Source organism: Trichomycterus rosablanca, chromosome 22 (assembly GCF_030014385.1).
Source record: "Trichomycterus rosablanca isolate fTriRos1 chromosome 22, fTriRos1.hap1, whole genome shotgun sequence".
Lineage (NCBI taxonomy): Eukaryota > Metazoa > Chordata > Actinopteri > Siluriformes > Trichomycteridae > Trichomycterus > Trichomycterus rosablanca.
Genome location: NC_086009.1, coordinates 1,787,451 through 1,813,039, shown reverse-complemented (window position 1 = coordinate 1,813,039; position 25,589 = coordinate 1,787,451). Strand labels below are relative to the sequence as shown.

Sequence of the window (25,589 nt, the reverse complement as noted above, 5' to 3'; positions counted from 1 at the left end):
GAATCTAATAATTTCTGAACCACATTGTCTTGATAACCTTGATGCCACCCACTTTTCTAGTTTCCTGCACTTGGTTGGTTTCTTATCTCATACAGAACAAACTTGGACTTGAACAAACTCTACAAAGGAAAGCTTGGAGATCATGCTTAGGTTTGGGTTCTTCTCAGTCTTCATAGCTACAGCACTTGTGGTCCGTGGAATGATCCCATGTTAATAGCTTCCACTTTAATGGCTTCTATGAATGGACGACCACTCTTTGGCTCACTGGTTTGATGGATCCATATGTGGTCCATGAGCTGCAGAAGAGTGGAACGAGTGGAGGATCATTTACATTCACTACGATCCGTGTCTCATTTGCCTTTCGTTTCTTTGCATATGTGCAAAACATGGTAGCCGTGAGCCACGTTTCTGCTCATGTCTCCGGGTTCGTGTTTCATTCCATGGCTGCGGCCACACAGTCAAAACACACAGTCTTCTGGGATTGATGTCTTTGTCCTAAATGTGTTTTTGTTCCTATTCTCATTTTGTACTGTTGTTTCTCAATAGTTATTAACGATTAGCCAAAACATTAGGACCACCTGCCTAAAATGCTGACACAATCCTGTGGGATCTGGTACCAGGGCATCACCAGCAGGTTCCTCAGCTTCTCTATGCTCACATTCATGGTCAAGTCGGACAAGATCCTCTTCCAATGCTTTGACGTCCAGTCCAATATCTGCACGCCCACTGTGGGTGCTTTCGATGTTGTCAGGAGTCAGCGTGTCCACTGGTAACCAGTCTGGCCGTTTAAGCCACAGTAGCTCTTCTGTTGGTCTGTACCGAACACTCTAGCCATCGTTGGTCTCTGGCATTGGCGATACTTGTCCACCCAACAACCTGTTGCCGGTTCGTGGCTTCTTCCTTCCCAGACCACTGTCGGTGGGTACTTATCATGGCAGCTTGGAAGCCCCCTCTGCTTTTTCAGAGATACTTCCATCTAGTTGTACGGCCATAACAACTAAGCCCTTACTAAAGTCCCTCAGGTCTGATTATATCTTCTTTATGAACATGTGTACTACCAACCATCATCAGAATATATTTTGGGATGGACCTGTCCCCCTAATATTCAGATATCCTCAAAATGCCCCCCAATATACCCATGTAGCTTTGCATAAAGTCAGGATCTGTCATTGTTCTTTACAGTTATTGATAGCAGGGAGGGTGGAAAACGTCTGAAACGTTTTTGGCTCATCAGTATGTATGTGTATATAAAACCTATATGTTGTTCTCCCAGTACAGTTGGTTGATGTGTGTATATCTGTAGGTAGTGGGGTTGGAGGAGGGCTGCCCATCACCCTCCCACAGAAAGAGAAATCCACCGGTAATGGAATGTTTTTGGAATTCTTTTATGCTTAGAAACGCTTGATATATAAGATGTTAACGCTTTATTTGACGATACATTGCCACTGTATAACTCGCTTGTCCAATGGCTTGGTAGAAACATACTCACAGTGTTCTTGATGTGAGCCGTAACCAGTGTTGTGATATTTAGGTTATGGTCCGACAGCAGGAGCGCCCACCGGACAAGGTGCTATCCTCAACGGTAACTCCGTCTGCATGCTATAATCTACAGATCTGGAGACAGATCCAGATGCATGTCTGGTTCAACTTGGTAGTTAATGACCAGGTTAGAGGTAAAGTTAACAAATTGTCCTGGACTCCAAACATGTGTCCCTAAAAAGGATCCTCGATGGTTTTTAAACAGTTAGTGGTTATAGGAGGAACTATAACTTTTTGAAGCATTTTGCTTCCTCTCTACCTCTGCTGACCTCCACTCCAGACCGAGGAGGAGAGCCGTGACTAACACACACCCCTCCGACACATGTGCAGCAGCTGACCGCTTCTTTTCACCTGCAAGTCCACTTCATATAGGGCTCAGTCTTGCACGTGAAGAGTCACGCACCGATCTCCATTATCCCCCGTCTTTGTGCAGCAATCATTATAAAGAATCCCCTCCGGCATCCAACCTGACGGACAAGCCGAGCATTGTCCATATAGGTGCCCTCTGGTGCGCTGGCATGTTTTATCGTTGCGCCACCTCTATTTGAGTGCCCTGTACTGTTATTTTTACCCTTACAGAGAAAACAAAGAACACTTCGGGGTAGTATTTGGAACCTTTTTTAGGGTAATTAGGTTGATTGTTGGACAAATGTAATAAAGATGCACAGAATTGGGCACAATGTGTGACTGAACTGACCCTTCTGGCCTTCAGGATTGATTAATTTAAGGTTTATAGATCTATAGGTAAATTATATATGTTATGCAGGTAAATTTTCTACCAACTCATTACAAGATGACGTTCGGCTTTGTGAAACGAATTCGTAGTACCGGCGCTGTCCGTCTGTATCTCACCTTTCAGTACCACTAGTATGAAATCAGTCTAGCTTTACTGTTTGGTATAAAAATGTCCTTTTATGGTCATAAACCCGGTATTGTAATCTGTGTCAGGGTTTGGTTCTGGAGCCGGAGTATCCAAAGGGATCGGAGCTAAAGGCAACGGTAAACTGCATGTTTGTGCTTCACAGCTACTCGCTCAATTTTAGTACAAGCAGTGCGCAGGCAAAGCAGGAGAAATCGGACGCCCGCCCGGTCGCACTGCCGGGTATCATGCAGTACGCAGTATAACTCATGATACGGTGTGCGGGGTGAGGGGTGTGGCTGGCAGAGTTATAAATAACGGTAAAGCACCACAGCTCGTTCCTTCTATTCCATATGCGTCAGGCCAACCCGCTGTTTGTGTCCGCTCATCACTTTTCAGCGATCGATACGGGAGTCTGTATCGATCACGGGCCGGAGGAGCAGTTACGACCCCATTAGACTGTCAGTGCTTTTATTTTTGCGGGGGTGAGGAAGCCTCGCTGCCTGCCAGAAAACAGATGAGGTGCGGATGATGTTATTTATTCAGCGACGGATTAAAAAGTCTCCCGGCCGATCACAAGTGTTCCACTTGTGTAGGTTATGGACAGGGTTTTAAAACTCGGGGAGGTAAAAATCTGTGGATTTGCATTGTGAAGCTTTGTGTGGGTTCTGATTTTACTCACCACTGAGCTTCAGAGTAAAACCAGATGTAATAGAGCCAATCAAACAAAGCGTCTGGGTTTAATGTGACCACGATCACGTGATGCTAAATTTACTTCTAAGCCCAGATTGATTACAGGTTTGCATGTGCACATGGTAGGGCGGCACTCCCAGCAAAAAGGGCATGGGTTCGATTCTTCGGCCGGGCAGCCAGGGTCCTTTCTGTGTGGAGTTTGCATGTTCTCCCTGTGTCCACGTGGGTTTCCCCCCAGTCTAAAGACGTGCAGTCAGGCTAATTGGAGATACTAGAGATATAGTATATATATCAGTGAAATTGTCAGAAAGTTCGAAACATCCATGTTGCTTTAAAATTATGGTGTTTTTTAACCAAAATACAGGGTATTGACGTTGTAAAAACCCTCAGCAGTCCGTTTATATTTACAGCTGCTTACAGATGCTCTAATCCTGATGTTATTGGACATTCTTTCTCATTTGTGCTTCACAATTTGGTGGCATTTATGTATTTATTTATTTTATTTTGTGGTTTTTTGTTTGTTTGTAAAATCGTGACCCTGGTTTGTAACTGATTGTGGATCCGTATCACGTAGGAGGAACGACGTCCCGCAGAGCTGGTGCCAAACCAGCTACAACTGGTAAACTTTCCCCGTTAAGTTCAAGGGTCTCTGCCCGAACGCATGAAAACACAAGGTGGTATTTTTGATGTCCTAAATCAGACAGACCTAAATACACCCAGATTTAGGACTCAAAAAATCTACCACAAATTTCACCATTTCTCTGGCTGCTGCTGCACCACCTACACACATTCCATACATTTATGTACATTTATGTCTTATAAATCGACCACCCTGAGCACAGCACCATATTTCTCGAACTTTAGAATCACTTTTCTGCTTTCTGCTTCTTTTCTGCTGGAAACGTGTCGGTGCGAGACCTTACAGGACGGACGGTATGTCACATGCTTACTTTTTTCACAGCTCCTGGCTGATCACGGCATTCCACAGCATCGGGCGAACGTTTGGTTCTGTCCCGTCGTGTCGGTGTGTTTACAGTAGTGTGATTTGTGTGTGGCAGGGTACGGATTCGGCGCGGGTGTCTATCCAGGAGCAGGGCTCTCAAACGGATACGGACTGGGTATGTAGATCTACGCTTATAATAAATACTTACATACTAACCAGAGGAGCTAAATAAACATCTGTGTTCATTCCGGCCTGAATTAATACAGTGTATGATTGAAAGTGAACCTGCAAAATACACGTCTGAGCAGGGCAGGTGGATTCAACCTTTCTTATCTTATGGCCCGGACTGAAATGTCATTGCAGTCTTTTAGGTGGAACTCCCTATATTTATTCATAGGTCACTGCTGCTGACCCATACTGATCAATAACACAGCATGTGTCCTCCCTGTAGCTATTTATACCGCTTTTCGGTAACTTTAGGTTAATCCAGCACCCAAGGTCAGAGGTTGTGACACTTAATTACTAAGCGTAAGTTGAACCTTATGCAGATGTGCATGCATGTAACGTAATAAGAGGGAGGAGCAGGTGCTAGTCTGATGTGCAATATGCAGCGTGGTTTAGAATACATAAAGTAGGGTTGCTAACAGTCTTAACCGACCCCCGGAACTCCCGGGTGCTGGAGCCTATCCCAGCTTTTTCAGTGGGCGCAAGGCACACAGTAACAACCAGTCCATCACAGGGCAGACACACACACACACACACACACCTATTTACTTATAGGGCAATTCAGTGTCTCCAATTAACCTGACTGCATTTTTTTGGACTGTGGGAGGAAACCGGAGCTCCCGGAGGAAACCCACACAGACACGGGGTTCGAACCCAGGACCTTCTTGCTGTAAGGCGACAGTGCTACCCACCGTGCCACCGTGCCGCCCTTTATTTAATTCTTTAACTCTAAATTAAATCATTTAATTGTTTTATTTAGATCACATCTTGCTACATACTAAAGTTTTACTCTGTTTATCACTTTCAGGACTTTCAGTTCCTCTCCACTCCATCCTACACTACATTTTTAAGATTTTTTAAAAGTTTGACTACAGTTATATTTGGTTTATGTTGATCAAACTCTAACGGTCTGATTCATTCTTGTGGTTCTGAAGTTCTTGTTGTGTTTGGGTTCAGGTGTTGGAGCCGGCGCATACTCACAGACTGGTCGACTGGGCAAACAGACCGGTAAAGCTATTTTATCTTCTATCCCTGTATTGTTTTCCGGCTTTTTGTTTGACCCAAGAATAATTTTATTTATCTGAATATCACATCACACCATTTATCTGATATAAAAAGCCAAGGAACCGCCACTGATTACTGTACTGATTGAGTGACCGAATATAATCAGGACACCAAAATAGAAGGAAATGATATGGTAATATAATATGAATAATAATAAAGGGTTTGGGTTTGATTCCCATATACCATATATAACTAGAACATACAGTATATAACTATATAACCATGTGCCATAACAGTAAACAGAACATTATCTCTTTATGTTTTGATGCTGGATACACTTTATCCTGGTCAGGGTCGTGGTGGGTGTGATTCGCTCGGAATCACTGGGCTTAGTGCAGTAACACAGCACAGACAGGACGTTTTGACTAAGCGATTGCTAACTGAATTGCCGTATGATTGCTAGGACGCCTCATAGTGCAGATTAATCAGTAAACGTGAGACAACGTTTAATCGATACTACAGGGGAAAAGGCTCACAGCCGTGAATTAGGTAGGGCCTCGTACATGCTGTATGTGGTTTCTATCCAAGGTGACACGTAAACACTCCAGACATGATGTGTGTGTGTGTGTGTGTGTGTGTGTGTGTGTGTGTGTGTGTGTGTGTGTGTGTGTGTGTGAGAATAATGTCATGTGATGAACTCAGACCTGACATTGAATTTTCAAAATCACATCATGTAAAGCATTTAATCTAGCCATGCTTCCTCCCTCCCTCTCCCCAGGCTACGGCAATGCGTATGGCACTAACGGATATGGCGATGGCTATGGCTATGGCTATGGCGCTGGTGAGTCCGACCGTGGCTTGGTAACACTCCTGGCATGCTACTAACACCCAGCATAATTATAATCCACTGAGAGTTATAATTATGTTACAGAGCTTGGCTTTCTGACAGAGTTAGCCGATGGCAACGGGCTCGCGGGGATAGCCGGTAAGATCTCAGTCTAACCAAACACTTGGGAGGGAGGCGAGACCGCGACCTTCAGTTTCGCTCTCGGTCTCTCCCCAAATCTGCTCTGATTTGTTCTGATGAATGATAAAAGCTACTCGATGAAACAAACCCAGAATAAATGCACATAAAAACACGGTAAATCTCGTGGTATTAACTGTGGGGTGTTTACGTGGCGTGTAGGTTTGGGAGTCGGAGGTTTGGCTCCTGGACTGGGACTGACCGCTGGACTGGGCGCTGATGCCAAGAGTGCCAAGTATGGTAAGAACCATCAAGATCTTAGGCATAAAACATTCCGCCAAACTGTTGTCTATAAACATATAGTACACTGGTCAAAAGTATTTGGACACCTGTGCTTATTACTCAGCTGGGCCGCCAACCACTATCAGTCCTCCAACACTTCAGGGAAGGTCCTTTTCTGCACATCGTTACGTCCATACAGACACAGTTTGACATGTAAGGGGTCTCCAGTGACCTGCAAAGAGTCCTGACCTCAACCCCACTGAATGCCTTTGGGATGAATTGGAACATCGACCGCAAGCCAGGTCTTCTCATCCAACATAAACGCATGAAACCACAAATTCTCCTTTCATCTAATGCCTCCTGGAAGGCTTCAGAATAACCTTCTTCCTTTTTAAGCCTATAACTACACAACGTGGGGCGTTGTGGCCTAGTGGTTAAGGTACTAGACTAGTATTCAGAAGGTTGCTGGTTCAAGCCACACCACCACCAAATCACCACATTTGGTCCCTTGAGCAAGGCCCTTAACCCTCAAATGCTTAGACCGTATACTGTCTCTGTACTGTAAGTCACTTTGGGTAACGGCGTCTGCTGAATGCAGAACATCTAAATGTAAACATGTGATGTCCAGCCGATTACGGTCAGGTGTGCACATACTTTTGGCTCCATACAGCGATGTCAGCCGCCTACAGCTTCCCGTATGTTCATTTTTTTGTTAACACCTGCCAGCAGCAAGAAGGTCCTGGGTTTGATTCCCAGGTAAGGCAGTCCGAGTCCTTTTTGTGTGGAGTTTGCATGTTCTCCCTTTGTCTGTGTGGGTTTCCTTCCACAGTCCACTGTACAGTACAATTAAATTCTTCCTTCTCATATCCCAGCTTGTTTGGAAGCGCAGGGTCAGTTATTGTACGGCACCCAAGGAGCTGAGAAGGTTAAGGGCCTTGCTCAAGGGCCCAACAGTGCTGCATGGCAGAGCCAGGATTAGAACCCACATCGTTCAGTTTGATACTCAAAAGCTCTACCCACTAGGCTACCCTGTGATAAACTGGAGACTTGTCCGGGGTGTTTCCTGCCTCTCACCCAGTGAATCAGACCCATCGTGACCCTGAATAGGATAAAGCGATGGTAAAACAATGAACAAATGATTGAGTGCCAACTTGTCTGGAAGCCGAAATAAAACCAGCATAACCCCTGATGGGACACCACTGGACATAGTGGACACATAACTGGACGATGTGATTAGTTTTCGACTAGTAGTCGGAATATACTTACCTATCCTACCTAACCGGCTGACCTCTGACCCGGAATGTTTGCTGTCTGTAACGCAGTGGCTCTATGTTTTCCGTAGGCGGTGCCGGGGCAGGTGCGGTGATCGGCGCTACTGCCGGTCAGCCTGTGGTCTCTGCTGGTCTTGGCACTGCAGGCAAAGCAGGCGGTTACGCCGGCGCTCCTTATGTAGGACAGACGGGCGGCCTCGGAGCTGGTGCCAGCCTGGGTGAGTGTACATGCTCTTGGTAGTGGGGCGTGTGTGTGTGTGTACAATAATGCGCCTGTGTTTCATGCAAATAAAAATGCAAATCAGTACCAATGACAATTTGCCTTGGTACTGATTCTGATTTTCAGCTGCACTATATGGACAAAAGTATTGGGACTTCAGGTTAATAAGGAAAGCTATATGGTTCCAACTATTACGCAACAGTTTAGGGAAGAGCTCTATAAAGACATGAAGAAAAGCTCGGTTTGAAGACACTCCAGTGTCTTGCACTGAGCCTTGATCTCAGCCCCACTCAACAGCTCTGGAATGAACCTGAACATCACCTGAGACTTCAGTGCCCTGCCATACACATGCTCCTGGGCACAAATTTCCACAGACATCTTCAAAGTGTTGTGAGAAGCCTTCTCATTAGATCGCTCTCATTAAGTCGCTCTGTATTAACGTCCAACAAGCTCACGGTCACGTGTCCGAATACTTTTGACCATATATTGTATTTTAAAGACGCCTTGTCATAACGAATGCACAGTGAATTAAGGGTTGTATTGGGACGCGTTCAGGTGTGGCTGAGTTGGGCCGGAATCAAAATCTAAATTAGCGGAACGTGTTACGTCACTGAGACTAAACGAATCCCGTCTTCATTTTCTTCTCTGTCCCTTCTCTAGGTGCTGCTGGTGGAATCCTGGAACCTGTAACTGGTAAATCCGCCCCCTTATACTGTAGCTAAAAATAAAATATATATACGCTGGTATTTTGCGATCAGAACTTTATCTGCGGTGACTGTGATGTATGTGGAATTATCATCCCAGAACTCTGCGAATTCGTTAGCAAACTGTCCAACACTGACACATCGTTTCTGCTTTATTACATTCTCAAAATTCTCAAAAATGTTTTGTAGTTTTAATAAACGATTAAACCCAAAAGAGTGACCACAAACTAGGCAAATTATGGAACAAATTATAACCAGTTTATTTTATTTTGTATACAAGTTCTGACAGCAGGTACATTCAGCACTAAATACTTTCTACACATGTCAAAACAATCGTAGTGCATGTTTATATTCATGTCTTATCGCTAGCCGTCATCGCTTTGTGATGGTTGGCTGCACAGATAGGTCAATTCATAACACCGCCTTCAACGTTTCCATGTGGGTGCCTCATCACTCCCGAAGTACCGTAACTTTTCTGTTCTGGCCGTCACGTACCCTCGCTCAGCGGTCGTCATCTTCCTTGAGATGATCAACTTTTATTATCAGTTTTCGATGCACTTGTTATGTTTAGATTTAGCCCGACTGTTTGCGCCTCTCTTGTACAGACGGCATCGGTCAGCTTCCCTTTAACGGAGCAGCAGGGTTGGACGGAGACGTCGGATACCAGTACGGACCACAGCCACTCAGCCTAGGAGGTGACGGTGGCAAGCTGGGATACGGTAAGAGAGTACAGGCGGCTGTGTGTTATTGTGTGTGTTATGTTGGTAGTGTGTGTCAATGGCTCAGTTTTTCCACTGATTTTCAGGAGACGGAAGAGGATATGGAGTGGAGACAACAGGTACACACACACACACACACACACACACACACTTGTACTGCAATCCTTGTAAGGCATTTTATATACGTAAGAGTTACTGTAGATGAAAATATCCTGGTCAGGCTGACAGAATTGCCGCTTGCTTGATGTTTTCTTTACTTTTTCAAACTGTACATGTGGGTGTAAAGTAAAAATTAATAAAATCACCACTTTCTGATGTCATAGTATGGTCAAATTCACCTACATCACTTGGGAACATGAACCAAACTGCTGCTACGTGATTGGCTGATTAGAATGTGCATGTGTACAGTACAGCTATAAAGGTGTTCCTAATAAAGTGGTCAAAGAGTATACATACTATAGGTTCTACTGTTTTCTTATCAGGTTGTTTTTACTGAACTTTGTTAGAGCTTAGCTCCTGGGAGGATTGGGTGGAGCGGGCGGGGCACCTGTAAAAATCAGTAATAATAAGAGTAATAAACTTTATTGATCTGAAATGCTGGCTAACTGTAAATGCGTATGAAGAAGCTTTAAGAGGAAGAAGATTTTCATGTGATGATATATACATAGAGGGTGGGAATACCACAAGATTTTACTCATAACTGCTGCAATTACGCCCTCTGCTGGCCGGTGTGTGACTCTCTGTGCGCGATACGGATCCCCATTTGAACCTGTCTAGTGCAGGTCGGCTAATGCACACGTGTCAGAAGGGGTGTGTGTTATTACGCCCCCCCATCAGTCAGGACTGGGGGTCTGCAGCAGTAGAGGAGAAATATGATTGGGTAATTGGATATGACTAACAAACAAAACCCATGTTAAAAACTATGTTCTGTGCTTTGGTCCTGTATGACGTGTTGATGTCTGTGCGCAGGTCTTGGTGCTGCGCTGGGCGTCGGTGGTCAGGGTTCCTACACTGGTGAGTGTTTTAACCTCATAATCATAATAGATTCATTGAAATGTTTGCTCTGCTGATGAAGCGACGACACGAGGAAGATTTAATGTAATAAACTGTTCAGCAGGAGGAAAAGATCCCAGCAAGTACGGCGCGGCTGGTTACTACGGCACCGGAGTCAAAGGTCAGTGATTATTACTGTCAGCGGGTCAGTTTATCACCGTAACGGTCAGTAAAACAGTCGTGATGAGTTTTATGAGGATGTGAGGAGATTTACACGGCGAATACAAAAGTATTCGGACGCCCCTTCTAATTCTCGAATTCACGTGTTTCAGCCATAAAACAAGTGCAAACAAGTGCTTCCAAAATTGCAGCAACAGTTTAGGGAAGGTCCTTTCCTGTTGAGCAAGCTCTTTATTTCCTTTCTGGATGAATAAAGTCTGTCTGTCTGCCTGTCTATCTATCTGTCTGTCTATCTATGTATGTATCTGTCTGTCTGTCTAACTAATTGCCTGTCTGTCTGTCTGTCTGTCTGTCTATCTGCCTGCCTGCCTGCCTGCCTGCATGTCTATCTATCTATCTATCTATCTATCTATCTATCTATCTATCTATCTATCTATCTATCTGTCTACCTGTCTGTCTGTCTGTCTGTCTGTCTGTCTGTCTGTCTGTCTGTCTGTCTGTCTGTCAGTCTGTCTGTCTGTCTATGTGTCTCTCTGTCTCTATGTTTGTCTCTGTCTGACTATCTATCTGTCAGTCAGTCAGTCAGTCTGTCTGTCTGTGTCTCTCTGTCTCTATGTCTGTCTCTCTGTCTGTCTGTCTGTCTGTCTGTCTGTCTGTCTATCTATATGTCTGTCTGTCAGTCTGTCTGTCTATCTATCTATCTGCCTGCATGTCTGTCTGTTTGTCTGTCTATATATCTGTCTGTCTGTCTATCTGTCTATATATGTATATGTCTGTCTGTCTATCTACCTGTTTGTCTATCAATCTTCAGTTCTAGCTGAAAAGATCACACAGCGGTCGCTCTCATCTGGTGTCCGAATACTTCTGGCCGTATAGTATACACCTAAGCTTGCTGTTTGATGTTTTCTGTGCGTCTGTCTAACGTCTGATCTGTGTCTCGTCCTCTCTGCAGGCTGACGTCCAGGCCTCACGAGGTGCGACTCTGCGTGAATTTCCCATCATCCCCTTCCTGTCCGTCCCCTCGCGTCCGCCGCCGTGCACTTTGTGTCTGTCCGTCGTGTTTCAGTAATAATGTGTGTTGGTGATGTTTATCCCAGTGTGTCGTTCGGCTGATTGTGTGTCCACGGTTTGTGTTGTGTCTTGGTTCTCGGGTGGATCCTCACGTCCCGTCGGTCTCTGTATCTCACTAAACCTCTGAAGCTTTTATTCTGCTTGTTGTTTGAATTCACATGAAGATTAAACGTAAAACTGTCCCCTCAGTCGGTGCTCTGACCTGTCATTGTGTCCTTTACTCGAGTCCACACGAGCAGTTACATACACAACCTTCATGAACACACACTGATATTTATTATGGGTCTTTTTTAAGGTCTGTTTGTTTCTTTACTTTTTGCGTGTCAGACCTGATAAGTTAACAGGAAGCCACTAAACTTCCTGTCTCTCTCTCAGCTCGGTGTTCAGTCTGAAGCGTTTGGTAAATGTTGGGCAATTCGATCACGCGTCCTAATAACATGTTCACATGTAGAAAACACTCAGTTCCAGCCGCAAATTCTCCACTCTCAGCATTTCCAAACAGTAGAGTAATACATCTTAGGTCATTACAGGTCACTTTAGGTCATTTTTATTTTTAAAATTAATTAGCAAGCCACCGATCAGTCACATTTCAAAGATTTATTTATATACTGTAAAGAGATATACAGAGATATAATAATAATAATGTACAGAGATATAATAAACATAATAAAGATGTACAGAGATATAATAATAATAATAATAGTGATAATAATAATAATAATAATAGAAATAATACTACTACTAATAATAATATAATAATAATAATAATATAATAATAATAATAATGGGGGTTTTTCAAAAAGTTTCTGCACTTTTTTTTAACTCTATTTTTAAAGAATTTTAAAACTAAATGACATCACTTGTCTACATAGTCACCTTCCGATGCATCAGATGGAGCTAAATCCGGACTATAAGCGTCTCTCAGTCCCTCAGACACAATCGATTACCCTCACCGCTTATAACCACAATATAAAATTGTGGAAACTTTTTGAAAACCCCTTATAATAAAAGTAATAATAATAGCCAACTACTGCTGTGATCCAGGGTTTGAATCCCCAGCGGTGCTATTAACCGGTCAGGTCAGGTCAGGTCATATTTTTGTATGTATAGTGTACAGTCCTGGTCTGAAAACATCACAGGTTTAACACACACAGAGAGACGTCAGATTTATGCTCACTTACTTTTTATTTAGGTTAAATAACCACATTATAAAGAAAATAAGTGTCTAATCACAGAGGCTTTAGATCACAGGCGCAGTACAGAGAACATGAACGATGGTGTTATAATAATATTATAACTTTATTATAATGCTGAGGAGTGATTATAAACACACCAGACTCAAGTATTAGATACTGAAACATGGTAAATGAGTTCACACAGAATGAAAAAGATTGCTGATGAATGAAGGACAGCAGAATAAAGAATATAAATAATAAAGAATAATATAAAGAAAGCATAGTAGTAAACATTTACATGTAGATTTTATAAGCGTGTGTTACACTATCAATAATGCACATTTTATTTATTCCATCATCCTTCACTGTCTGTTTTACCACTGCTTTATCGTGATCAGGGTCACAGTGGGTCTGATTCACTGGCCTAAGGGCAGGAAACACCTGGACAGTTCGCCAGTCATCACAGGACACAAACACACTCACATTTGGGGTAATTTAATATCTCCAGTTATCCTGACTGCATGTTTTTGGACTGTGGAGGAAACCGGAGCATCTGGAGGAAACCCACATGGACACAGGGAGAACAATAATAATAATAATAATAATGATAATGATAATGATAATGATAATGATAATGATAATGATTGATAATGATAAAGATAAAAATAATAATAATAATAATAATAATAATAAAGTAAACGAGTGTGACAGGGGCGCTCGGATTTAGCAGCAGTAAATTACACTAGCCCACTACTGCTGTAATCCAGGGTTCGAATCCCCAGCGGTGCTATCAACCGGTCAGGTGTCTACATACGGCTTTATTGTGTATGTCGGAGGCAAAAAGGATAAAATAAATAAATAATACAGAATGTTTAATCATGGTTTTGAATTTTGAGGGAGTTTTTAAGAAGAGCTCAGTTAATTTAACCCATTTTTTTCCTCCCACATACCGAGAGATGACGGTAAATAAATAATATGGTCAGTAAAATGTTTTTGGCAGCTACATAAGGCTCTGGACAGGAAGGAAAAATGTTGCTCATGTTTGAAAGTTTGCAGCTTTTAGGGAAACAAAAAGACAGGCTGTAATTTGTAAATAATAGAGCTAATTTAAAGCTCTGTTAAAGCTACAGAAGAGTCTGGTCAGCGCCGTGTCCATTCTGACTGACCATCACGCGGCGCGGTTCCTCCGGAATCACCCCCATTTCCAGCAGCATGTCTGGCAGCAGGGGCCGAGCGTGCCGCGACACGTACGTCTTCTCCAGCTGGACATTCATAGGAGAACCGACGTATTCGGTGCACGCCGGACCGGCCAAGCTCGGAGCGCATGCTGCCTCGGTTTTATAATACAGCGTGCCGTGATTTAAATTACAGAAATTCTCATGAGTGCCTGCACTTACGCTGACCATACAAAACCCCAGCAGGTCGTCGTCCCAGTTGTTGTCTTGGTCCCACACCTCCAGCTTTATGCTTTCGTAATTCGATAGCTCAACGTCACCCTGGTCGAAGGTAGCCGCCCAGGTTGGGGAATTGTTATTATTGATGACCACTGTGTGCCCGATCTGGATGGTATTCTTTCGAAAGACTTTGACGTACCCGTCCGTCGCCGTCGTGCTGTCCCCCCACAACCCGGACGCTCTCATTACGGTGATCTTGACGTGAGCGAGTCCGCGTTTGGCAGGGCAGCAGTCCTGGTTCACGCCCGGGTTGTTGTTGCACGTGCACACACACGGTTCTTTGGGGTTGTGTTTGGCCCCGACGGTGCAGGACTCCGAGCAGTTCCTCCACAGAGACCTCTCCAGGATGTAATCGTGTACGGCTCTGCGGAGCAGCTTCCGGGCCGGGTTGTTGGTGGGAAGGAGCTCGTGGAGGGGCTCCAGCGAGTACGAGATCACGTCTGGGATGAGGGGGACGCTCGACAGCCACTCTTTGTAAGCGCCCGGGTCTTTATCGGCCGAGAAGAGGAGCTCGGGTTCTGTGGTTTGGCCTCCGGAGATCTCCGTCAACCTTCGGGAAGAAAGAGGAAACGGAGATGTTAGTGGGGAACGCTGTGCACTTTCAGTTGAGTGTTCTTCATCGGTGTTAGGTGTTTACTGGAGAAGCAGGATCACGCTAGCCCACCCCGACTAATATGCCCGGATACAGCATGGCAACTGCAAATTCTCCTAATGATGAATATTTGGAGTTTCGCATGTACCCATGTGTGTGTTAAAACCCTGTAAAGGAGTGAAAAGAACATCCAGACTGATTCACACGTGTCTGAGGAGCCACGATCTAGTCCACAGTCCTTCCTGTCCAGCATAGATGGTCTGCATTAGTTCAGTGGTGGAAATTGGACAATTAAGAACCCTAAACGTACAAAGTGATGTTAAGTCCTACATGCTACAGAAACATAAACCTGCTGAATGTGATTCTGGGTTACAGAGAAGGTCCATGAGGTGTAGCAATGCACTATATTTGCTTTATTACTTTTACTTGAATCATTTTGAGCACCGTGACTACCAAATAATTGTTGCAGGTTCTTGATCTGTCAGGATGAAGCTCTTGGTACAAACAGAGCATGACCATCATGATCATTTTGGCTCTTTTTTGTTTATGGGGTTTATTTGCAAGTATAACCAGATCTACAGGGTCAGAATCGTACACACGGCACCACAGACGATGAATCCTCTTCCTACCTGTCGTTGAAGCTGCTGGAGAAACTGTTTTTGCCGTCCGTCTTCGATTTGGCCTCGTTGCAGTGCTTGTAGTCCACCTTTGACGTGGCTTTGCCCATCACGCTGAGTGACGCCTCCACGTCCAGACACGTCTTCACCTCGTCCACGCTCAGCCCCTGCAGCGACGCCTGGCACTGTTTAATACTGGTCACGGAGTGGATCTTCCCTCCCAGGGTCACCTGCAGCGGAGACGTTTTTAATCATTCTCACCTGTTTACGTTTTTACACCCTAGCTTTTATTATTAACACACTGTGCTGCAATGGGGCGGCACGATGGCTCGGTGGGTAGCACCGCTGCCACACCACCATCATTCATAAACTAAATTAAAAAAAAACCAATTAGCTCACAATTTTAAGACAACAGTGAACTTTTTCCTTCATGTGCATAAGACATGATGACGCCTTACTGAGTCGTGGCCGCGCATTATTTATATTTATATTTATATTTATATTTATACAGGATTCAGGATTCAGCAGTTTTATTGTCATGTGCTCAGTAGAAACCGCAGTTACAGCAGTTACAGTGTACAATGAAATTCCTGTCCACTGAACGTCAATTGTGAGTAACTACATACATAAAACGGGATTAAACTAACAGAATAAACCTTAGTGTACAACTTTTATAATCTAAAACTATAACTATAAACTATAAAACTTGTATGACTTTTTAAACACAAACAGGCAGCAATAAAAAATAGAAACGAAGACAAACTAGAACTAACTACTAAAACTAATCTAAACTAAATTACTAAAACTAAAAAAGCTAAAACTAATTACTGTACAAGATGAGAAGAATAAATAACTTATACTAAAAGGCAAGTAGCAGCAGTCACTGTAAAGCAATAATAATTTATATCATATAATATATAATAATTATAATATAATAATCTTTATAACTACATGTTTATTATATAATTATATCATTTATATAATATATAATAATTATAATATAATAATTTATAGAATTATATTTTTATTATATAATTATTTAAACTGAAAAGAAATGTCAGTTTTTGAGGTTTTAGTTTTAGTAGAGTTCAGGGCACGGTGGCTCGGTGGGTAGCACTGTCGCCTCACAGCAAGAAGGTCCTGGGTTCGATCCCCAGGCGGGGCGGTCCGGGTCCTTTCTGTGTGGAGTTTGCATGTTCTCCCCGTGTCTGTGTGGGTTTCCTCGGGTCAGGTTAAATGGAGACACTGAATTACCCTATAGGTGAATGGGTGTGTGTCTGTGTGCCCTGCAATGAACTGGCGCCCCGTCCAGGGTGTTACTGTGTGCCTTGTGCCCATTGAAAAGCTGGGATAGACTCCATCACCCCCCCTTCCCTCGCGGTTAAGACAGTGAGTGAGTAATTGAACTCAGTATTTAAAAATCCTTTAGAGCGAGGCCAGGAATGAAACCTCGAGGGGACGGGGGTTCCTTCCATTCCAAAACAGTCCTGCAATATCAACAACTGATGGCAACACTGATCCTAACATTACAAAAAGCTGTTGAGTGGAATAGGCTGATTAATCATTTATGTTTTTTTGAGTAGCACTGTTCCCTCACAGCAAGAAGGTTTTGTTTGGTTTTCTTTCTGTGTGGAGTTTGCATGTTCTCCCCGTGTCTGCTCCGGTTTCCCCCTACAGTCCAAAGACGTGCAGTCAGGTTAATTAGAGACACAAAACTGACCGAGCTGTGATCATGTGTATGTGCCCTGTGCTGGAGCGGTGACCTGTCCAGGGTGTTTTCTACCTTTTGAACAGTAAAATGCACCCGCTGCGACCCTGACCAGGATAAAGCGCTGGTAAAACAGAAACTAAGTGAATGAATGATTGTGCATCAGGATATTGTTGTGCATTGTTGTGTTGTTGTGTTTAGAGACGGTGAGTCTTGTGTCAGCGGGCCGTGCGGCTCTCACCTTGGTGATGAAGTGGGTGCCGAAGTTGTCGATGAGCTTGTGGAATCGTGGTTTGTACTGAGGATCGTACTGTTTAGGCAGCTCTTTCACAGCGTTTTTAAATTCAGGATGGAGCTGCGGCCTGCTCGACACCCTGTAACTGGAAATGAGAATCAGCAGTAAGCAAATGATCTGTGAAAGTAACATCATAGGTGGCTGTTTTACAACTTACTTCTTTTATCTAAGTCTGGAAAATGAACAGAAAGAAGGAAACCAATAATGAAAGAATCACTGATAAATATAGAACTCAATTTGCCCGGCTGGAACAAACAAACTAATAAGAAAGCGAGAAAACGACTGACTGGAAATGAGTTTATTTTGTTTATTAATGAATGATGAGCTCATGAGGTTCACATCCTTTATATATTAGTAGAGAAATTTATTATTTACAAGAATTAAGGATACGGATTTAAGTAGGAAGAGAATTAATTGGATTCTGTGGGAGAAGAATGTTAATTTACACTAAAATATTAGATTAATACATAATACATCAATTACTATTTAAAACGTGTAGATGTGTTCAGGGCATGATTGCCAGCAGTCATATTATAGTCAAAAGTGCATCGATTGCATTTTATGACCCCCAAAACCCATAATCCAGTCTCTGAGGTATTTTATTTGGGGTTTTTCCACCACAATTCTTATTTAAAACATAAAAATCTCACTCAGCTACAGAACTGAATCGCCCAACTTTCTGTGACTCGTAAAACAAACCTATGATGCATCAGACCAAGTAAAAGCTGCGTATTGATTTTTCCACTCGCTGTTATAAGTGCTGAATAAAGCCGACATAAAATGATAAGGGGCGTGAATATGACGGGGAGCTCGGCTCGCCCTGTAACGCTGGGATCCAGGGTCTGAACCTTAAGCCATCTACATACAGACATGATCGGCTGAGGCTGAGGAGGGGAGGTGGATTGGCATCCTGTCCAGGGGAATTCTGTGGGACCAGACCCACCGCGACCCTGGCCAGGATGTAGCTCGGTTAACTATGGACAGTGTCACGGTCATTTCTTTGGCTTATTAATGGCAGAGCTGTTTTTTATTGATTATTGGGTTCTTAACGCACAATCAAATTTCCTGTAATAATAAGGTTAAAGTCGTCAAACTAGGCCTGTTTTATTGGCACAGAGAAGTCACCAATCAATGTCAACCACTTAAATCTACTAAAGTAGGAGATGAAAACCGAGCTCACTGTATAAAATATATATTTCAGACTCGTCTTACTTGTAATACCCACAGGAAACGCTGTGGCTGGTAAAGCTGAACTTATCCTTCTTGGTTTTCTCCATGGAATATTCCGCCAGCTTGGAGTAGGTCCCTGCCAGCATGAACGACCCCCGACCTCGATTGACTTCGATATCCAGATTGACGTTCCAGTTGTTCTCGATGGCGGAGGTACTGGAGGTTATCAGGGCCTCGCTGGACTGATAGACGGTGCTGGACACCTTCACGTTGCATTTCTGGCTCGGCCTCCAGTCCACCACGGAAACTGGGAGCTTCTGCTTCTTGCCCTCCATGTAGGGGTTCCTGCACAGCGTACAGGTCTTGTCCTTCAGCCTCCAGCGCTTCATGTCGATCACGAACGAGCCCTTCCGCTGCATCTTCGTGATGTCGAAGCCCTCTCCGGCCAGGTCGGATCCGGGAGCGAAATCTGCCTCGGCGCACTCCCGCGGCGTCCCTTTTTCACACGAGTGGATCGGCGGGGGGCAGACGGTGAGGACCAACACACCCAGCCGTAGGAGAGTCGATGCAGAACACATGATCGGATCACTTTTCTGTGGAGGACAGATGATGAATGTATAAACAAACCCTGTAAATGTAGGATAAATTAATTTAGCCATATATTATTCCCATTGCTAGCAACCTCTGGCGCAATTTCGACTCCAGCTCTAACCGAGGACGAAGGACTCCTGTTCAACACGTATAAAGGAACGTGCTGTGCTTTCTGTATTTCTCCACCATGTTGGTAGTCACTGTTGCAGCGGCAAGGCTTTTGCGTCGGCCATGCCATTGTTCCTCTGGAGTGTGGTGGCACCGGTTAACTTGCCGTAGCGCTTCTCTGAGCGGTGGCACTTTTATGGTATTGGGTTTGCGATTTTAGTGCTTGCCATGGAGCTTAAAGTTTAATCTGATCAAATTTTGACCCAGTGTCCTGCTGACCTTTTTTAAAGCGCATCCAGTGACACGAACTGTTCGATATGACATGGTATAAGTGACTCAAGCCTTATGAGCAACGCTTAACGTGGCTTATTGTACTAAAACAACGACTTAAGGACACCAAACGTTTCTAATTATTACTGGTCATTAGTGTCTCCACTGCTGAAATGACCAACCTGTGGTGCAAAGGGAACACAATCATTTTTACATAATAAAAAAGCTTAACGTAAATTTATTAGTTTCCTTTTGCACCACAGGAGACCCACGCAGACTCGGGGAGAACGTGCACAACTCCACAATGAAAGGACCTAGACCGTTCCATATAGGAATCGAACCCAGGACCTTTACTACCCCCCATGCCGCGTGGACGCATTATAATACAGCGCTTCAAAAAACTTCTCTGCAAATGGTATTGGGGCAGCGATGGAAACATACATGAAGCGAATGTACTGGGACATATTAGAAAGAACCTGGTCGTGGTGGGCTTGAACCAGCGACCTTTTAATTACTGGTCCAGTACCTTAATCACTAGGCTACAGCTGCCCATAATAGAGTTCTAGAGATTAGAATTCATTTACGTTTTTGGCATTGCGTAGACGCTTTTGTCCTACAATTATGACTGACAGTGGAAACTTAGCGGTGGTGGGGCTTGAACCGGCAACCTTGTGATTACTAGTCCAGTACCTAAACCATTGAACTACATGAAATTACTGAACACAAAGCCAAAATACTGGGGACACCACAGATGTCTCAAAGCTTTGCAACAAAACACTAATGTTATTATATTAGGACGTCATTTTCCTCTTGCTTTTTTATAAATCACATCCTTGGTTGTGCTTATAAATACAGATTTATTTGTTTTGTGTTAAAATTTAGAGTAGATATACACGCTAAAAGTTTACTATTTTACCACTAGTGACAGTTTATCACTCCAGTTTATGCAGATTTGATCAGATGCTGTTAAAGGCCTGCATCAGTTTTATAAGTTAGCCCTGATTAGATATTTATATTACAGATTTAAATCACTGTAGTGTCACGACCACACCGAGTAGCTGTACATTAATTGCAAAAGCTGATAAATCGTGTGGTATTACTTTCCTATAAAGCTGCTTTGATCTGTTATATCAGCGTCGGTCTCTCAGCTACCAGAATGTGAAACCACTGATGACACCCAGATTTTATTCTGAATTTTTGGTGTCTGTAATTCGTTCAAAACGACAGAAAGAGATTTTGGAGGCTTGGTAGAAAGTGTGTTGGCTTACCTGAGACGTTCAGAGCTGTCGCTGTTGTGTGTGTGTGTACGTGTGGATGTAAGTTAAATGTCACACTGATAGTGGGTGGGCTTCCATCATCAGAGCTATGGGTGGGGGACGTACAACATGCACACGGGTCGAAAATAAATGCAGTTCTGAGGAAAGTCACTCTACTGGAAAGCTTTGCTATGGTGTGAGAACTGACGGAGGGGTTTCTGATCGTTATCTTTCCATTCTATCAACAATCCACACTAATAAAAATGATTTCTGTACACGCTGTGTGTTTAGAACTTTAGACAGACACTTAAAGGGGCTGTTTGTGACTTATATCTGGAATAAGCATTTGTAAAAACTGAGCCTTGTTGATGTCAGCGGGTGTTAATCTGTTGACTCAACTCCTCTTCTGATGCGGTTATGACTTAGGGTCCACCAGACCTCTTCCTGTCAGTATCCCCTATTTTCCAAATGCTTTTAATGGTGTAGGAAACTGTACTCACTGACATCTTGGCCTTCTTCACCTCTTGTTGCAGGAATTGTTTGCTGTTTAAACTTCCATTTCTGCACAGCTATTAATTGTTTTAACTTGTTTTCTGATTTCTTAACTACTTGATTTCTTCCCCGTGAAATGAAACAGTCGCTGGTGTAACTCAGGCCTGAGAGTCAGTCAGTTAACAGTGAATCATCTCGCATTTGGGAAGCTCTGCTGCGGCGGACACCTTCCTACGAGCGCTCGAACGCTAACCACACATAGCTTGTATCATTTTCTGTAAGTCACATGGGTAATGTGGCTGCTCCTGTGTTCTTGTGAAACATTTGCACCCTTTTTTGGTTTAAATTTTTAACCTGACATAGATTTTAGTTGTTTTTTTCACATGTGGTCCTAGGCTTGATCAGATCATCAGCATCACCACAGTGCAGCAGAGATAAACCCAAATGAGCCGTTAAAACCGAGACAAGTTTATTTCAGCTGATATTTGTATTACATGAGTTGGTAATCGTAATTTTAATGCTTAAAACGGACAGTTTACCTAACATGGCTACAGAGACTACAGTGAATTTCTCATTTCTAAAACTTAATTACTCTGATACTAACAGGTTTCTGAAGATTTCATAAAGGAACCACTATATGATAGATTTTTAATCTCCTAGGAGAGTTTCTAGTAGCTCCAATTATCCTGACTGCACGTCTTTGGACTGTGGGAGGAAACCGGAGCACCCGGAAGAAACCCACACAGACATGGGAAGAACATGCAATCTCAACACACCTAGAGATCGATCCCAGGACCTTCTTGCTGTGAGGCACCGTGCCGCCCAAGTGTGTGTTCACCTGCATAGAATTGGTGCTCTCTTCACGATGCATTTTCAGGATGTGCCTAAACAGCAGTAGAATCACTGTGACCCTGACCAGGATGAAGTAAGAAAAATGAATCCACAAATGAATAAATGAAGGTGGTTAATATTGAAGTCTTTCTAACTACACGTTTTCTGACTGTACTAAAAGGGGCTCGGTGGGTAGCACTGTCGCCTCACAGCAAGAAGGTCCTGGGTTCGATCCCCAGGTGGAGCAGTCCGAGTACTTTCTGTGTGGAGTTTGCATGTTCTCCCCGTGTCTGCCTGGTTTTCCTCCTACAGTCCAAAAACGTCCAAGTGAGGTGAACTGAAGATATGAAATTGTCCATGACTAATTGGGAAAAAATATGTCAATTTCAGTGGGCCAGAACAAGTAACCTAACCTAGAGAGAATTCTGCTGGAAAAACATCCTTAGATTTTTCATTGCATCGGCACAGAAACGGTATCAAGTTTCCGGATCCGGGTGTTGGAGAATGTGTGGTTCGGATGGTGCAGGTCATTTCCACATTTTCTGGGAGTGTACTATTCTGTCTGGGTACTTGAAAGCCAGGCTGTCTGTACTATATTTAAGATAAACATACTATTTGACTTTGATTGTCTATATCTGGGAAACCTCTCTATCAATATATGTCACAGTGATAGGAAATTACTTTCGATTTTGTTGGCTGCAAGTAAGAAAGTAATCACCAGAAAATGGTTGTCCACTGAACCTCCTCAAATACATGAAAGGATTGATATTGTTTACGAAATTTTTATTATGGAAAAGCATTCAGAAGGACAAATTTTATCAAATTTGGTCTAAATGGCTAGATTACATAGGACCCCAATGACCATACTTTGTTTAGACTTTAATGATCTCTCCACCCTCTTCTTCTTGTTTCTATTTAAAGTAAGCCTCCCCTTCACAATGTAAAAAGTTTTTATATTTAAAATGGTGATTTAATCACAAGGGAAAGTCGAAAATTCTGGTGTCTTAGTCTTTTGCTACGATTTATCCCAACTGTGTGTTTTGTTTGTAACAGGAATTGTACTCTTGGTTCACAATATTTGAAACATTAATTGTGACACTGGATTTGTTACAAGTGAATTCTGTACTTGTTTTTCTTTCTTTTTAAAAGATTTTCCCAATAAAAAGAAAATTACAAAAAAAAAATTGTCCATGACTGTGTTAGGCATTGAACTTGTGAACTGATTAATCTTGTGTAACTGTCATGAATGAAAAACAAGTGTGTAAAAAGTGTGTAAAGCATGACGTTAAATCCTAATAAATGACTGAATAATAAATAAATAAATAAATAAATAAATAAACCCTGCTGAAAGACTAATTGACTCATTCCTCTTGCGAGTCGACTCATTAAAAGGAGTCGTTCAAATCTGAAAGATTCACTATATGCTGCACCGAGCAAATCCATTGATAGCGACGCCGGTTTACAGGATGGAAAGAGGGAATCTGTGCGGGGGATTTCTGCAGGATTAAGACTCATTTCGGTGGATTTTTGTTTCTGGAATAATCGCACAGAAGATTCGGAAGCTCGGAGCAGGTCGGGGAATGCAGGCTTTTATCCGGCTGCTGTTCCTCTGTGTATCGGCCCATAGCAGCACACTGCAGCCGACATGACCGCTGTTCTTCTGCCATGGGACATTTTCTACTCCATCATTCTGTGCTCCATTGTTTGGGAATATTAAAACCGCTGGTGTGTTTTTAACTGGAAATAAGATTTGGGAGGTTAGCATTGGATTAGCATAAACTGCTAACATGCTTTGACAACAGGACCTGGCTGTTCAGTGACTGTGATTGAATGCTGAATGCCCGCTATAATGTGGCCTTATGTGTGCTTATATACACATAGATGGTTTTAATGCACATTATTCTTGCCAAACTACTATTAGACATCTAGATTAACACAATAATTTTAGACTTTATTAGGTAAAATGAATTAGAGAGGTGAAGACATGACATGACTAGTGTTCAGTGCTCAGCATCATAAAGGACTGCAATAGGTGGAAGACAAACTGTCCATTAATCCTGTTATAAACGAGGATTTATTTATTTATTGCACTTAAATCCGATTTAGTTTAGTGCCCAAAGTGTTATTTAAATCCATAACACGTTTAATTTTTACATTTTTACAATTGATGATTCAATTACACTTGAATTAACCTTTCTATCGCTGAGCTAGATTAATTTATAGCTCATATTTTATCATAATAAGGGGGGTTTACTCTATTTATTTATTTATTTATTTATTTATTTATTTATTTATTTATTTATTTATCAAACACGTTTAAATGCATTTAACTTAAGTTCACAATGCTGAGTTTGCCAGGTTTTAAAGCTGTTCGATTCCAGTATTTCCGGAGTCGACTCTGAATTTGGAATCAATTAAGTAGATTAAAAGAGTCGATTCGGCAAAGTAATTTCTAAAGATAATACACGTTTTTTCGAATATAATTAACCGATCTGGCCCACACCTGTCTAACATTAAATTTATGATATTTATATTTTATCCGGCCTTTATCTGTTTTAAGTTGGTAGCCTAAAATCGATCAGTAGAATCTTCACTAACTGAAATCGACACCGATGCTTAAGGATTCGGTTCCCGGCTCAAGTACAAGCAAGTCCTCTTATTATCGTTTATGCAAATAATCTACGTTTTAAATGGTTTTATAACCTGTTGGAATTGTTTTTCTGTTTGCTAAGTGAAACACAGATTACTAACTATTACTGAATCGAATGCATCTAATGCAAGAAATCCCTGAATCGACTCCTATTGTATGAAATCTTTAGCGGAGAGTCGATTCTTCACGAACACACTTGAGGCCGTTTTTAAAATAAATTCCCTTGAGTTTATTCGAAAACATTGACATTAAGTCGCTCTGTACCGTAATATGTTGGTACTTCTGTGTTAACTTTTAAGTGGGTAGAGTTAAGATTCCCTGAGCCGAATCTTCACATTGTGGAATCGATTCTTATCCCTAATCAGTGTCAGTAACTCTTTTAAGCTAAGCGTTTTCAGAAATGTCACTTAAGCATAGTTTAAAAACGCACGGATTGTTTGTTTAGTAAAGTGCTAAAACAAAACCATTTCGAAATGCAAAGGTTGTAGACGATTAGTAAAAAGTAAGACTGTTTGATTCATGTGTCGACTTCGATCTTCTGGAATCGGATGAGCAGAATCGAGTTGTTTAGTTACCATTGATATTTCTTTTGCTTTTAAAGGAAAATTTTGAATGATATATACAGGGATATACCTCTATTTAACATAATCGATCAAAATTAATCCATATGGACTCCGAATAAACCGAATCTTCTTTGTCTGATCGACTCCAA

At 42.5% G+C, this 25,589-nt stretch overlaps 2 protein-coding genes across 2 annotated transcripts; one reads left to right on the top strand and one right to left on the bottom strand.

The window, feature by feature from the left end:
• Window positions 1-6,222: 6,222 nt before the first annotated feature.
• On the top strand, window positions 6,223-11,856 carry LOC134300286 (uncharacterized). The gene is made up of 9 exons (XM_062985006.1): window positions 6,223-6,232; window positions 6,451-6,528; window positions 7,853-7,999; window positions 8,662-8,694; window positions 9,311-9,424; window positions 9,511-9,543; window positions 10,394-10,438; window positions 10,539-10,598; window positions 11,550-11,856. Exons 1-9 carry the CDS (start codon window positions 6,223-6,225, stop codon window positions 11,552-11,554), a joined length of 525 nt encoding a protein of 174 aa, XP_062841076.1. The 3' UTR covers window positions 11,555-11,856.
• Window positions 11,857-13,827: 1,971 nt separating this feature from the next.
• LOC134300285 (perforin-1-like) lies at window positions 13,828-19,257 on the bottom strand. The gene is made up of 4 exons (XM_062985005.1): window positions 18,722-19,257; window positions 17,456-17,594; window positions 15,519-15,736; window positions 13,828-14,847 (listed from the first exon to the last, which is right to left on the bottom strand). The coding sequence occupies exons 1-4, from the start codon at window positions 19,255-19,257 to the stop codon at window positions 13,968-13,970; spliced, it is 1,773 nt and encodes a 590-aa protein (XP_062841075.1). The 3' UTR covers window positions 13,828-13,967.
• Between the last annotated feature and the right edge of the window lie 6,332 nt (window positions 19,258-25,589).